Source organism: Oncorhynchus nerka, linkage group LG16 (assembly GCF_034236695.1).
Source record: "Oncorhynchus nerka isolate Pitt River linkage group LG16, Oner_Uvic_2.0, whole genome shotgun sequence".
NCBI lineage: Eukaryota > Metazoa > Chordata > Actinopteri > Salmoniformes > Salmonidae > Oncorhynchus > Oncorhynchus nerka.
Window position 1 is genome coordinate 47,860,569 of NC_088411.1, and position 16,542 is coordinate 47,877,110.

Consider the following 16,542-nt stretch of genomic DNA (forward strand, 5'->3'; position numbering starts at 1 on the left):
TGGGTTGGCCTCTCTCTCTCTCTCTCTCGCTCGCTCTGTGTGTGTGTTTTCTCTTTCCTTCTCTCCCTCCAGGCTTTCTTCTTCTCCTGTTCTCTCCACCTTTTTCCTTTCATCATTCCTCTGTTTTTTAAAAGCTTTGCTGCTGAGTCTCTCTGTCTGTCTGTCTCTCTGTCTCTCTGTCTGTCTGTCTGTCTGTCTGTCTGTCTGTCTGTCTGTCTGTCTGTCTGTCTGTCTGTCTGTCTGTCTGTCTGTGTCTGTTTCAATCCTGCTGTTGGACGTCCTCTCTCTCCCTAACTAATCAGCTCTATATGCTAATCTGTTTCGTTGTTAAACTCTCTGACAAGCAGCATGCCTTTCCTGTCCTCCTGTATGAGCGCAGCCCATGAGGCGCCCAGCAGGCAGGATGTTTACAGGGTGGAGAGGTACGGTAACTAGTAACTACACACCTCACCTGACTGGTTATCCCTACCTACAGCTCCTGTATGTATCGGTCTGTGATGGTTCTGTACTACCTACTAGCCACCTCTTCCTACCAATCAGCTGTGTGTCTGGTGGTTCTGTACTACCTACTAGCCACCTCTTCCTACCAATCAGCTGTGTGTCTGTGATGGTTCTGTACTACCTACTAGCCACCTCTTCCTACCAATCAGCTGTGTGTCTGGTGGTTCTGTACTACCTACTAGCCACCTCTTCCTACCAATCAGCTGTGTGTCTGTGATGGTTCTGTACTACCTACTAGCCACCTCTTCCTAACAATCAGCTGTGTGTCTGGTGGTTCTGTACTACCTACTAGCCACCTCTTCCTACCAATCAGCTGTGTGTCTGTGATGGTTCTGTACTACCTACTAGCCACCTCTTCCTACCAATCAGCTGTGTGTCTGGTGGTTCTGTACTACCTACTAGCCACCTCTTCCTACCAATCAGCTGTGTGTCTGTGGTGGTTCTGTATTTCTGTACTAGATATGACTCTGAGGTAATCCCCCCTGGAGTCCCTCTTGGGTGAATTCATCCTTTTAATGTTGTTGTAAGCTTGGCGGCTGACATTTAGCAGAGCAGAGGTTACCCATTTCTTCCAGTACTCTAAATCATTAAAGGGGGTAGCCTGGTCTCAGATCTGTTTGTGCGGACTTGTTTAACAAGACTGTACAAACAGTTCTGCGACCAGGCTGTAATTGAGATGATTGATCCCAGTAGTAATTGAGATCCCAATATTCATTGTGATCTGAAAGGCGAAACGTTATCCTGGATTAACATCCCTCTGTCAGTGTTTCTCTCAATCCTGGTCGTCGGGTCATATTTGATTAGTTGCATCAGCTGTGTTAGTGCCAGGGGTCAGGGGTCAGAAATAAAAAGGGACATCCCTTTGGGTGCACAGGACCAGGATTGAAAATCACTGCTCTGTCTGCGTATTAATGACTACACACTGGTGTTATGTTGTGTCTGTGAATACCCTCGTCTGTGAATACCCTCGTCTGTGAATACCCTCGTCTGTGAATACCCTCGTCTGTGAATACCCTCGTCTGTGAATACCCTTGTCTCTCTAGCTAGCATCTGTCATCTTAAAGGCCCATTTCAGTCAAAAATGCGATTTTCCTGTGTTTTCTATATATTTCCACACTGATGTTGGAATAACACTGTGAAATGGTGAACATTTTGACAATGTCCTTTTTATTGTAAGAGCTGTTTGAAAAGACCGGGTGAAATTTCTGCCTGTCTTGGTGGGATGTAGTTAGGGCCTTCTATGGTGACATCACCATGCAGTCATTAAAAAATAGACCAATAAGAAAGATGATTCCAAACCACTCTGCCGAATATTTTCACTTTTCCCCACCCCGCTCTGATCACTCCCACGTCTGCTTGGGGGCTCTGACAGAGAGAGACCTTTTGTGTATCTCTAGAATCCTCAAACTGCATGGAATGGGGCTGTAGAGGTTTGTTCTGGATCCTTGTTGTCTCACTGATGGGGTGTGTGAGGGTTGGGGGGGGACGTTACGTAATTACTACCTAGATTATTTTTATGAGTGACAGAGTAAAATAATGGGTGACTTTTTCAAATCGCCAAACTCCCTCTGAAGAGTGAAACTGAGATTTTATTTTAACACAAAGTCAAACGGTTAGGCTATATCCAGATGTTCAAACCGTTTCTGTGTACGGTATTACCTGGAAGTGAATACAAGGTCAAGGATTTGAGTAACTGGTGAAAAGGAGTCGGGCGCAGGAGAGTTGAGATGCGTGGACAAGGTATTTAATACACGAAAAAACACCGGTATAGAAACAATACAACGGTGTGTGAAATATACCACGACTAAATATACCACGACTAAATATACCACGACTAAATTTCCACTACTAAATATACCACGACTAAATACACCACGACTAAATACACCACGACTAAATATACCACAACCAAATATACCACGACTAAACGGGAGTAAATATACCACGACTAAATATACCACGACTAAATACACCACGACTAAATATACCACGACTAAATACACCACGACTAAATACACCACGACTAAATACACCACTACTAAATACACCACGACTAAATACACCACGACTAAATACACCACGACTAAATACACCACGACTAAATACACCACGACTAAATACACCACGACCAAATACACCACGACCAAATACACCACGACCAAATACACCACGACCAAATACACCACGACCAAATACACCACGACCAAATACACCACGACCAAATACACCACGACTAAATACACCACGACTAAATCTACCACTACTAAATACACCACGACTAAATATACCACGACCAAATATACCACTACTAAATACACCACGACTAAATATACCACTACTAAATACACCACGACTAAATACACCACGACTAAATACACCACGACTAAATACACCACGACTAAATACACCACGACTAAATACCACGACTAAATACACCACGACTAAATACACCACGACTAAATACACCACGACTAAATACACCACGACCAAATATACAGGGAGTAAATACACCACGACTAAATATACCACGACCAAATATACCACGACCAAATATACCACGACTAAATATACAGGGACTAAATACACCACGACTAAATACACCACGACTAAATACACCACGACCAAATACACCACGACTAAATATACAGGGAGTAAATACACCACGACTAAATATACCACGACCAAATATACCACGACCAAATATACCACGACTAAATATACAGGGAGTAAATACACCACGACTAAATATACCACGACTAAATATACCACGACTAAATATACCACGACTAAATATACCACGACTAAATATACCACGACTAAATACACCACGACTAAATACACCACGACTAAATATACCACGACTAAATATACCACGACTAAATATACCACGACCAAATATACCACGACCAAATATACCACGACTAAATATACCACGACTAAACGGGACTAAATACAAAACCCGGCAACAAAATACCAGCCGTCAACATAGAACATAAATTACAAACACGCACCCCAACATGGGGAAACAGAGGGTTAAATAATGAACATGTAATTGGGGAATAGAAACCAGGTGTGTAGAAAACAAAGACAAAACAAATGAAAAATGGATCGTCGATGGCTAGAAAGCAGGTGAAGTCGAACGCTGCCCGAACAAGGAGAGGGAACCGACTTCAGGGGAAGTCGTGACAGGTGCGCTATTTAAATAATTTTAAAAAAAGTATAAAGTATGCACAAAACAATTTGGGCATCAGGGATCTTCATCCAGGAGAGGATTGATTGTCTCTAGTACCAGTCTTTTTAAGCTAACATGCCACTCCAATGAGTAGGTGTTCTGAAACGTTTGACTGGTTCTGTAAATGTAATGTATATTTTTCAAATAACTAATCCCAACACCGATGAGGAGTAGACCTACGCCCCACTAAAACCTCAACTCTGTCTCCGGTCAATTACATTCAATTCTGTCAATTCAGGAAATAAACTGAAATTCCAGAATTGTAATGTAAGTGGTGCAACCGTGTGAACACAGCCCAGGACCAGCCTCTCCAGACCATTTCAGAGCCATGTGTGGCCAGTGAACTAGGACCAGCCCAGGACCAGCCTCTCCAGACCATTTCAGAGCCATGTGTGGCCAGTGAACTAACTACTCTGTAAATAAATACACCATTGGTACTGTACTACAATGGTGATATCAAAGCCTAACTTTTTGGTGTTGTGCTATGCTAATGCTTGGCTAAAGCGATCTCCATCAGGTTTGTTTTTGGGGGAGCACTAGGCTAATGCTAAGCTAATACTAATTGTATCCTTTTAACATTGTGTGTGTGTGCGCAGTGTGGCGTCTGCCATAACGTCAGAGCTTCCCGATCGCTACGAACGCCTGACCTCTGTCTCCAGCTCAGTGGACTTTGAGCAGAGAGACAACGTAAGTACTACTTCCTGTTTTTACTGGGATCATGGGGTGTGGAGCGTCTACGCTAGAGCATCGGTTTCTAACCCTGTCGGTTCCGGATACCACCAAATCACCGTTAAAAGCTCTTGCTGAACACCATCGAAGAGTCACAAACCATTTGCATTGTGAAAAGTAATGTGATCTTTAAAAATATATATATTTTTTTATAACCTTTATTTAACCAGGCAAGTCAGTTAAGAACAAATTCTTATTTTCAATGGCGGCCTGGGAACAGTGGGTTAACTACCTTGTTCAGGGGCAGAATGAACTATTTTTACATTGTCAGCTCAGGGATTTGAACTTGCAACCTTTTCGGTTATTAATCCAACCCTCTAACCACTAGGCTACCTGACGCCCCAGACCTAACCTACGGCAGACCTAACCTAACCTACGGCAGACCTAACCTAACCTACGGCAGACCTAACCTAACCTACGGCAGACCTAACCTAACCTACGGCAGACCTAACCTAACCTTCTGCAGACCTAACCTACAGCAGAACTAACCTAACCTTCTGCAGACCTAACCTAACCTACGGCAGACCTAACCTTCTGCAGACCTAACCTAACCTTCTGCAGGCCTAACCTAACCTTCTGCAGACCTAACCTAACCTTCTGCAGACCTAACCTTCTGCAGACCTAACCTTCTGCAGATCTAACCTTCTGCAGATCTAACCTTCTGCAGATCTAACCTTCTGCAGATCTAACCTTCTGCAGATCTAACCTAACCTTCTGCAGATCTAACCTTCTGCAGATCTAACCTGACCTTCTGCAGATCTAACCTGACCTTCTGCAGATCTAACCTAACTTTCTGCAGATCTAACCTAACCTTCTGCAGATCTAACCTAACCTTCTGCAGATCTAACCTAACCTACTGCAGAGGAATACCTATGTAAGAATGCTGTTCATCGACTACAGCTCAGTATTTAACACCATAGTACCTTCCAAACTCGTCATCAGGCTCGAGACCCTGGGTCTCAACCCCGCCCTGTGCAACTGGGTCCTGGACTTCCTGACGGGCCGCCCTTAGGTGGTGAGGGTAGGTAACAACATCTCCAACCCGCTGATCCTCAACACTGGGGCCCCACAAGGGTGCGTTCTGAGCCCTCTCCTGTACTCCCTGTTCACCCCCGACTGCGTGGCCATGCACGCCTCCAACTCAATCATCAAGTTTGCGGACGACACAACAGTGGTAGGCTTGATTACCAACAACGATGAGATGGCCTACTGGGAGGAGGTGAGGGCCCTCGGAGTGTGGTGTCAGGAAAATAACCACACTCAATGTCAACAAAACAAAGGAGATGATCGTGGACTTCAGGAAACAGCAGAGGGAGAACCCCCCCCTATCCACATCTACGGGACAGTAGTGGAGAGAGTGGAAAGTTAAGTTCCTCGGCGTACACATCACGGACAAACTGAAATGGTCCACCCACACAGACGGCGTTGTGACGAAGGCACAGCAGCGCCTTTTCAACCTCAGGGGGCTGAAGAAATTTTGCTTGTCACCAAAAACACTCACAAACTTCTACAGATGCACAATCGAGAGCATCCTGGCGGGCTGTATCACCGCCTGGTACGGCAACTGCTCCGCCCTCAACCGTAAGGCTCTCCAGAGGGTAGTGAGGTCTTCACAACGCATCACCGGGGGCAAACTACCTGCCCTCCAGGACACCTACACCACCCGATGTCACAGGAAGGCCATAAAGATCATCAAGGACAACAACCACACGAGCCACTGCCTGAGAGACTGAAAAACAGCTTCTATCTCAAGGCCATCAGACTGTTAAACAGCCACCACTAACATTGAGTGGCTGCTGCCAACACACTGACTCGACTCTAGCGACTTTAATAATGGAAAAAAATTATGTAATACATGTATCACTAGACACTTTAAACAATGCCACTTTTATATGTTTACATACCCTACATTACTCATCTCATATGTATATACTGTACTCTTTACCATCTACTGCATCTTGCCTATGCAGTTCTATACCATCTACTGCATCTTGCCTATGCAGTTCTGTACCATCTACTGCATCCAGCCTATGCAGTTCTGTACCATCTACTGCATCCAGCCTATTCAGTTCTATACCATCTACTGCATCCAGCCTATGCAGTTCTGTACCATCTACTGCATCCAGCCTATGCAGTTCTGTACCATCTACTGCATCCAGCCTATTCAGTTCTATACCATCTACTGCATCCAGCCTATTCAGTTCTATACCATCTACTGCATCCAGCCTATGCAGTTCTGTACCATCTACTGCATCTTGCCTATTCAGTTCTGTACCATCACTCATTCATATATTTTTATGTACATATTCCTCATTCCTTTACACTTGTGTGTATAAGGTAGTAGTTGTGAAATTGTTAGGTTAGATCACTTGTTAGATATTACTGCATGGTCAGAACTAGAAGCACAAGCATTTCGCTACACTCGCATTAACATCTGCTAACCATGTGTATGTGACAAATACAATTGGATTTGATCTGATCCTAACCTACGATAGAGCTGGTCTAACCTACGGCAGATCTAACCTAACCTGTGGCAGATCTACTCTAACCTACGGCAGATCTAACCTAACCTTCTGCAGATCTACTCTAACCTACGGCAGATCTACTCTAACCTACGGCAGATCTACTCTAACCTACGGCAGATCTACTCTAACCTACGGCAGATCTACTCTAACCTACGGCAGATCTACTCTAACCTACGGCAGATCGAACCTAACCTACGGCAGATCTACTCTAACCTACGGCAGATCTACTCTAACCTACGGCAGATCTAACCTAACCTACGGCAGATCTAACCTAACCTACGGCAGATCTAACCTAACCTACGGCAGATCGAACCTAACCTACGGCAGATCTACTCTAACCTACGGCAGATCTACTCTAACCTACGGCAGATCGAACCTAACCTACGGCAGATCTAACCTAACCTACGGCAGATCTACTCTAACCTACGGCAGATCTACTCTAACCTACGGCAGATCTACTCTAACCTACGGCAGATCTAACCTAACCTACGGCAGATCTACTCTAACCTACGGCAGATCTAACCTAACCTATGGCAGATTTAATAAATCTAATCTATGACACATCTAACCTCATCTAATCTACAGCAGGTCTAACCTAATCTCTTCTCTCTCTAGGGCTTCTGCTCCTGGTTAACAGCCATCTTCCGCATAAAGTGAGTCTCCCATACAGTGGGTTGTGTGAGTGTGTGTTAGAGAGAGAACGACCGATAATCAGCTGAGCCAATATATCGGGCTGATATTGGCCATCAGCCTTTGATAGTCCTTTTACTTAGCAAAACTGCTGCTCTGCCAGCCACCACTCACTGAGGAATGTCTAGCTGGGAAAAATCCGCAGCAAACTAGCTCATTCTCCAACCCGAAAGATGCACTATTAAGAAAACAGATTAATTGACACAGTGATCAAAATCGATCTCTTGTTGCAAATATTAGTTTAGTGTAATTATTTTCACTACTAATACGGCTTGTTGTGGACGTGCTAGCTAAACAGACAGCTATGTGATCTGTTAGCAAAGATTACGATAACAAACCCTTTCATCTGTGATGTTAGGTAGCTAGCCATATTATCTACTATGCTAGCTAGCTGGCTAGATAAACATATCAGTTAGGAGCTTATGGCCAATGTAGCTAGCCATATTATCTACTATGCTAGCTAGCTGGCTAGATAAACATATCAGTTAGGAGCTAATGGCCATGGTAGCTAGCCATATTATCTACTATGCTAGCTAGCTGGCTAGATAAACATATCTGTTAGGAGCTTATGGCCAATGTAGCTAGCCATATTATCTACTATGCTAGCTAGCTGGCTAGATAAACATATCAGTTAGGAGCTTATGGCCAATGTAGCTAGCCATATTATCTACTATGCTAGCTAGCTGGCTAGATAAACATATCAGTTAGGAGCTTAAGGCCAATGTAGTTAGCCATATTATCTACTATGCTAGCTAGCTGGCTAGATAAACATATCAGTTAGGAGCTTAAGGCCAATGTAGCTAGCCATATTATCTACTATGCTAGCTAGCTGGCTAGATAAACATATCAGTTAGGAGCTAATGGCCAATGTAGCTAGCTAACGTTAGCAGGTCATTATTTTGAACATGCACCATTTTGGGGCAACGAGCCATCTGATTTGCGTGTTGTAACGTTAACTATTTACTGTTGTGCTGATCTGACCAGCCACAATCAAATCCGAAAAATTAACCGTTGATAGTCAGGTTAGATGATAGGAGAAATAGGAAGCGTTTTAAAAACGCAATAGGTTTAGCTACCTAAGATGGACCCAAGAAAGCTGTAGATCAGTGTGAGTATCACACTTCTCAAAACGACGGAAAGATTTGAGTCATTCAGACAGAACGATGTTTAAAATTATTTCCTATCTCCATGTTCGATATTATTATGCACATTTTAAAGATTGGTAGCAAATGTCTTTGCCATTTGAGCTAGTTATCATAGTAGCAGTAAACAGTAGCAAGTATGAGCGGAGTTGCAGCCTCGCACGATCCAATCGCAGTAGTAGGACACAGGTTACAACCCTCCCATTTCTTGACAGATAGCTGAACTAGCCAATTGAGTTGTTTGGAATTTCATCCTGACAGCTGAGTTGTTTAGAGATGCGTCCTGACAGCTGAACAATAGTTTTTTTTTCTCCCATCACGGAAAATGACAAATAATATACTGAACAAAAATATAATCACAACATGCAACAATTTGAAAAGATTAAAACAGAGTTACAGTTAATCAATTAGGTCCTAATCTATGGATTCCACATGACTGGGAATACAGATATACATCTATTGGTCACTGATACCTTAAATAAAAGGGTAGGGATCTATGGATTCCACATGACTGGGAATACAGATATACATCTATTGGTCACTGATACCTTAAATAAAAGGGTAGGGATCTATGGATTCCACATGACTGGGAATACAGATATACATCTATTGGTCACTGATACCTTAAATAAAAGGGTAGGGATCTATGGATTCCACATGACTGGGAATACAGATATACATCTATTGGTCACTGATACCTTAAATAAAAGGGTAGGGATCTATGGATTCCACATGACTGGGAATACAGATATACATCTATTGGTCACTGATACCTTTAATAAAAGGGTAGGGATCTATGGATTCCACATGACTGGGAATACAGATATACATCTATTGGTCACTGATACCTTAAATAAAAGGGTAGGGATCTATGGATTCCACATGACTGGGAATACAGATATACATCTATTGGTCACTGATACCTTAAATAAAAGGGTAGGGCTGTGGATCAGAAAACCAGTCAGTATCTGCTGTGGATCAGAACACCAGTCAGTATCTGCTGTGGATCAGAAAACCAGTCAGTATCTGGTGTGGATCAGAAAACCAGTCAGTATCTGGTGTGGATCAGAAAACCAGTCAGTATCTGGTGTGGATCGGGAAACCAGTCAGTATCTGGTGTGGATCAGAAAACCAGTCAGTATCTGCTGTGGATCAGAAAACCAGTCAGTATCTGGTGTGGATCAGAAAACCAGTATCAGTATCTGGTGTGGATCAGAAAACCAGTCAGTATCTGGTGTGGATCAGAAAACCAGTCAGTATCTGGTGTGGATCAGAAAACCAGTCAGTATCTGGTGTGGATCAGGAAACCAGTCAGTATCTGGTGTGGATCAGAAAACCAGTCAGTATCTGGTGTGGATCAGAAAACCAGTCAGTATCTGGTGTGGATCAGAAAACCAGTCAGTATCTGGTGTGGATCAGAAAACCAGTCAGTATCTGGTGTGGATCAGAAAACCAGTCAGTATCTGGTGTGGATCAGAAAACCAGTCAGTATCTGGTGTGGATCAGAAAACCAGTCAGTATCTGGTGTGGATCAGAAAACCAGTCAGTATCTGGTGTGGATCAGAAAACCAGTCAGCATCTGGTGTGGATCAGAAAACCAGTCAGTATCTGCTGTGGATCAGAAAACCAGTCAGTATCTGCTGTGGATCAGAAAACCAGTCAGTATCTGGTGAGACCATTTGCCTCATGCAGCACGACACATCTCCTTCACATAGAGTTGATCAGGCTGTTGATTGTGGAATGTTGACCCACTCCTCTTCAATGGCTGTGTGAAGTTGCTGGTTATTGGCGGGAACTGGAACACACTGTCGTACACATCGATCCAGAGCATCCCAAACATGCTTAATGAGTGACATGTCTGGTGAGTATGCAGGCCATGGAAGAACGGGGACATTTTCAGCTTCCAGGAATTGTCTACAGATCCTTGCGACATGGGGCCGTGCATTATCATGCTGAACCATGAGGTGATGGTGGAGGATGAATGGCACGACAATGGGCCTCAGGGTCTCGTAATTGTCTCTGTGCATTCAAATCGCCATCGATAAAATCAATTGTGTTCATTGTCCGATGCCTGCCCAAACCATAACCCCACCTCCACCATGGGGCACTCTGTTTACAACGTTGACATCAGAAAACCGCTCACCCACGGAACGCAATACATGTGGTCTGCTGTTGTGAGGCCGGTTGGACGTACTGCCAATTTATCTAATACAACCTTGGAGGCGGCTTATGGTAGAGAAATGAACATTCAATTCTCTGGCAACAGCTCTGGTGGACCTTCCTGCAGTCAGCCAATTGCTGCTCCCTCAAAACTTGAGACATCGGTGACAACTGCACATTTTAGAGTGGCCTTTTATTGTCCCCAGCACAAGGTGCACCTGTGTAATGATCCTGCTGTTGAATCAGCTTCATGATATGCCACACCTGTCAGGTAAATGGATTTGGTCTTGGCAAAGGAGGAATGCTCACCAACAGGGATGTAAACTAATTTGTGCATCAAATTTGAGAGAAATAAGCTTTTCTGTGCGTATGGAACATTTCTGTGATTTTTGTATTTCAGCTCATAGACCATGGGACCAACACTTTACATGTTGCGTTTATATTTTTGTTCAGTTTTGTTCCCTTGATCACAAAATCATGACGTTACGTTGAACCTATTTGCATTGAATATTTTAAAACAGCCATTGATTTGACGATTGCTGCGTTAATGCATACATTACTGTCTAAAATATCATCACCATCGATCGGCCTCCTTGACCCCCAAAAATCATTATCGGCATCGGCCCTAAAAAAATCTATATCAGTCGTTCTCAAGGTTGTGTGTGTGTGTGTGTGTGTGTGTGTGTGGGGGGAAGGGGGGCAGCAAGAGTTAAAATGAGGTTGTAATTAGTCTTGTGAGTTTAACTGTCAGTGACTGTGTTCAGAGCTCTGCACGGCTGGACCCTGGTTAGTATCTCTGACTGTGTTCTTGTATAAAATACTCTGTCTCAGTGACTTTCATGGTTAAATAAAGATTCAATTAAAAAACAAATACATGCTCTCTCTGTCTCTGTCTCTCTCTCTAGGGATGAGGAGATCAGGGAGAAGTGTGGGGAAGATGCTGTGCACTACCTCTCCTTCCAGAGGCACATCATTGGTCTGCTGGTGGTGGTGGGCGTGCTCTCAGTGGCCATCGTCCTGCCCGTCAACTTCTCAGGAAATCTATTGGGTGAGTGGGGTTTAGGGGACGGGACTTCAGGAAACACCTGAGAGACAAAACACTGGGATGGTGACCATGGCGACATCATAAATGCCCCCCCCCTTTCCATGTAGTGCACTTGTTTTGATCAGGGCCCTGTCGGTCTTGTAAAATAAAAAAATAATAAAACTTCAGAAGTTGTTTAGTTCAGATCTGTTGGGTGTACAGGACTTTGAGGTTGTAGTTATAGTTTGAATTGTATCTATTTTAACTTCGGTGGCTCGAGGGGTTATATCGTTGTATTTTCCATCTACAAGCATTTCGCTACACTCGCATTAACATCTGCTAACCATGTGTATGATTACATAGTACAGACTCCTGTCCTGTGGGCTCACATATCTCCTGTTTCTGATGTACAGGACACCCCCTGGACAGGACACTAGTCTATCTCCTGTTTCTGTAGAGACAGCTTGATATACAGGACACCCCCTGGACAGGACACTAGTCTGTCTCCTGTTTCTGTAGAGACAGCTTGATGTACAGGACACCCCCTGGACAGGACACTAGTCTATCTCCTCGGGACACCCCCTGGACAGGACACTAGTCTATCTCCTCGGGACACCCCCTGGACAGGACACTAGTCTATCTCCTCAGGACACCCCCTGGACAGGACACTAGTCTATCTCCTGTTTCTGTAGAGACAGCTTGATGTACAGGACACCCCCTGGACAGGACACTAGTCTATCTTAGGGCCCCCAATCCATCTCCTCTCATGCCAAGCAGAGGAGCATCGGGTCCCATTTGTCTTTTTTTTAGTCTTTGTTATGACTTGCCCGGGGATTGAACCTCCAACCTTCCAATCTCAGGGTGGACACTAACCACAAGGCCCTTGTGTTAATAAGATAAAGACCTAGAGGTAATTCTAGAAGTGGTGTTATTAGATTATAGACAAACCACCATTAATTACTATCAATGTTCTCCCGTGTAGAAAAAGCTGTGGGCATGCAGGGTAGATTCGACTGAAGCCAATTTAAATATATTCTGTGTATCACATGAATTGAATCAGCTCCTTGTGGATTCATTTCCTCACTTTCATATAAAAATCAGACCACAACCTCATCTGAAGACAAAGATTCTGAAACCCATAGAAATATAATGAACTAGAACGTACAGTACATTCAATAACCCACCCATAGAAATATAATGAACTAGAACGTACAGTACATTCAATAACCCACCCATAGAAATATAATGAACTAGAACGTACAGTACATTCAATAACCCACCCATAGAAATATAATGAACTAGAACGTACAGTACATTCACATTCAATAACCCACACATAGAAATACAATGAACTAGAACGTACATTCCCTTCAATAACCCACCCATAGAAATATAATGAACTAGAATGTACATTCGCATTCAACAACCCACCCATAGAAATATAATGAACTAGAACGTACATTCCCATTCAATAACCCACCCATAGAAATATAATGAACTAGAACATACATTCGCATTCAATAACCCACCCATAGAAATACAATGAACTAGAACGTACATTCAACAGTGTAATGTCCCGTTATTCTCCTGTTTCAACAGCGTAATGTCCCGTTATTCTCCTGTTTCAACAGTGTAATGTCCCGTTATTCTCCTGTTTCTACGCGTAATGTCCCGTTATTCTCCTGTTTCAACAGCGTAATGTCCCGTTATTCTCCTGTTTCTACGCGTAATGTCCCGTTATTCTCCTGTTTCAACAGTGTAATGTCCCGTTATTCTCCTGTTTCACCAGCGTAATGTCCCGTTATTCTCCTGTTTCACCAGCGTAATGTCCCGTTATTCTCCTGTTTCACCAGCGTAATGTCCCGTTATTCTCCTGTTTCAACCGTGTAATGTCCCGTTATTCTCCTGTTTCTACGCGTAATGTCCCGTTATTCTCCTGTTTCAACAGCGTAATGTCCCGTTATTCTCCTGTTTCAACAGCGTAATGTCCCGTTATTCTCCTGTTTCAACAGCGTAATGTCCCGTTATTCTCCTGTTTCAACAGTGTAATGTCCCGTTATTCTCCTGTTTCAACAGTGTAATGTCCCGTTATTCTCCTGTTTCACCAGCGTAATGTCCCGTTATTCTCCTGTTTCACCAGCGTAATGTCCCGTTATTCTCCTGTTTCTACGCGTAATGTCCCGTTATTCTCCTGTTTCTACGCGTAATGTCCCGTTATTCTCCTGTTTCTACGCGTAATGTCCCGTTATTCTCCTGTTTCAACAGCGTAATGTCCCGTTATTCTCCTGTTTCAACAGCGTAATGTCCCGTTATTCTCCTGTTTCTACGCGTAATGTCCCGTTATTCTCCTGTTTCACCAGTGTAATGTCCCGTTATTCTCCTGTTTCTACGCGTAATGTCCCGTTATTCTCCTGTTTCACCAGTGTAATGTCCCGTTATTCTCCTGTTTCAACCGTGTAATGTCCCGTTATTCTCCTGTTTCAACCGTGTAATGTCCCGTTATTCTCCTGTTTCTACGCGTAATGTCCCGTTATTCTCCTGTTTCACCAGTGTAATGTCCCGTTATTCTCCTGTTTCTACGCGTAATGTCCCGTTATTCTCCTGTTTCAACAGCGTAATGTCCCGTTATTCTCCTGTTTCAACAGCGTAATGTCCCGTTATTCTCCTGTTTCAACAGCGTAATGTCCCGTTATTCTCCTGTTTCTACGCGTAATGTCCCGTTATTCTCCTGTTTCAACAGCGTAATGTCCCGTTATTCTCCTGTTTCAACAGCGTAATGTCCCGTTATTCTCCTGTTTCTACGCGTAATGTCCCGTTATTCTCCTGTTTCACCAGTGTAATGTCCCGTTATTCTCCTGTTTCTACGCGTAATGTCCCGTTATTCTCCTGTTTCACCAGTGTAATGTCCCGTTATTCTCCTGTTTCAACCGTGTAATGTCCCGTTATTCTCCTGTTTCAACCGTGTAATGTCCCGTTATTCTCCTGTTTCTACGCGTAATGTCCCGTTATTCTCCTGTTTCACCAGTGTAATGTCCCGTTATTCTCCTGTTTCTACGCGTAATGTCCCGTTATTCTCCTGTTTCAACAGCGTAATGTCCCGTTATTCTCCTGTTTCAACAGCGTAATGTCCCGTTATTCTCCTGTTTCAACAGCGTAATGTCCCGTTATTCTCCTGTTTCTACGCGTAATGTCCCGTTATTCTCCTGTTTCTGCGCGTAATGTCCCGTTATTCTCCTGTTTCTGCGCGTAATGTCCCGTTATTCTCCTGTTTCAACAGCGTAATGTCCCGTTATTCTCCTGTTTCAACAGCGTAATGTCCCGTTATTCTCCTGTTTCTACGCGTAATGTCCCGTTATTCTCCTGTTTCTACGCGTAATGTCCCGTTATTCTCCTGTTTCAACAGCGTAATGTCCCGTTATTCTCCTGTTTCTACGCGTAATGTCCCGTTATTCTCCTGTTTCTACGCGTAATGTCCCGTTATTCTCCTGTTTCAACAGTGTAATGTCCCGTTATTCTCCTGTTTCAACAGTGTAATGTCCCGTTATTCTCCTGTTTCTACGCGTAATGTCCCGTTATTCTCCTGTTTCAACAGTGTAATGTCCCGTTATTCTCCTGTTTCAACAGCGTAATGTCCCGTTATTCTCCTGTTTCTACAGCGTAATGTCCCGTTATTCTCCTGTTTCTACGTGTAATGTCCCGTTATTCTCCTGTTTCTACGCGTAATGTCCCGTTATTCTCCTGTTTCTACGCGTAATGTCCCGTTATTCTCCTGTTTCTACGCGTAATGTCCCGTTATTCTCCTGTTTCTACGCGTAATATCCCGTTATTCTCCTGTTTCTACGCGTAATGTCCCGTTATTCTCCTGTTTCAACAGCGTAATGTCCCGTTATTCTCCTGTTTCTACGCGTAATGTCCCGTTATTCTCCTGTTTCAACAGTGTAATGTCCCGTTATTCTCCTGTTTCAACAGTGTAATGTCCCGTTATTCTCCTGTTTCTGACCTCTGACCTAACCCTTTTCCCCCACACAGAAAATGATGCCTACAGTTTTGGACGCACCACTCTAGCCAATCTGGATGCCAAGTGAGTGATTCTACATTAGTGCTTTATCTAGGTTGCAATTACAGAAGGAATGGTTGGTGTCTGCCTGTCTGTCTAACTGTCTGCCTGTCTGACTAACTGCCTGTCTGCCTGTCTGCCTGTCTGACTAACTGCCTGTCTGACTAACTGCCTGTCTGACTAACTGCCTGTCTGACTAACTGCCTGTCTGACTAACTGCCTGTCTGACTAACTGCCTGTCTGACTAACTGCCTGTCTGACTAACTAACTGCCTGTCTGACTAACTAACTGCCTGTCTGACTAACTAACTGCCTGTCTGACTGCCTGTCTGCCTGTCTGACTAACTGTCTGTCTGTCTGTCTGACTAACTGTCTGTCTGCCTGTCTTTCTGGCTCTGTCTGTCTGACTAACTGCCTGTCTGACTAACTGCATATCTGACTAACTGTCTGTCTGACTAACTGCCTGTCTGTCTGTCTGCCTGC

At 43.8% G+C, this 16,542-nt stretch overlaps 1 protein-coding gene across 2 annotated transcripts in view; it reads left to right on the forward strand.

The window, feature by feature from the left end:
• LOC115125280 (CSC1-like protein 2) overlaps positions 1-16,542 on the forward strand; it is a 142,998-nt gene that overhangs the window by 32,014 nt on the left and 94,442 nt on the right. For both annotated transcript variants that reach the window (XM_065002708.1, XM_065002710.1), the window contains 4 exons: positions 4,330-4,420; positions 7,603-7,640; positions 11,885-12,027; positions 16,033-16,084. In XM_065002708.1, coding sequence (XP_064858780.1) covers positions 4,330-4,420; positions 7,603-7,640; positions 11,885-12,027; positions 16,033-16,084 — 324 coding nt within the window. The remainder of the gene's footprint in view (positions 1-4,329; positions 4,421-7,602; positions 7,641-11,884; positions 12,028-16,032; positions 16,085-16,542) is intronic.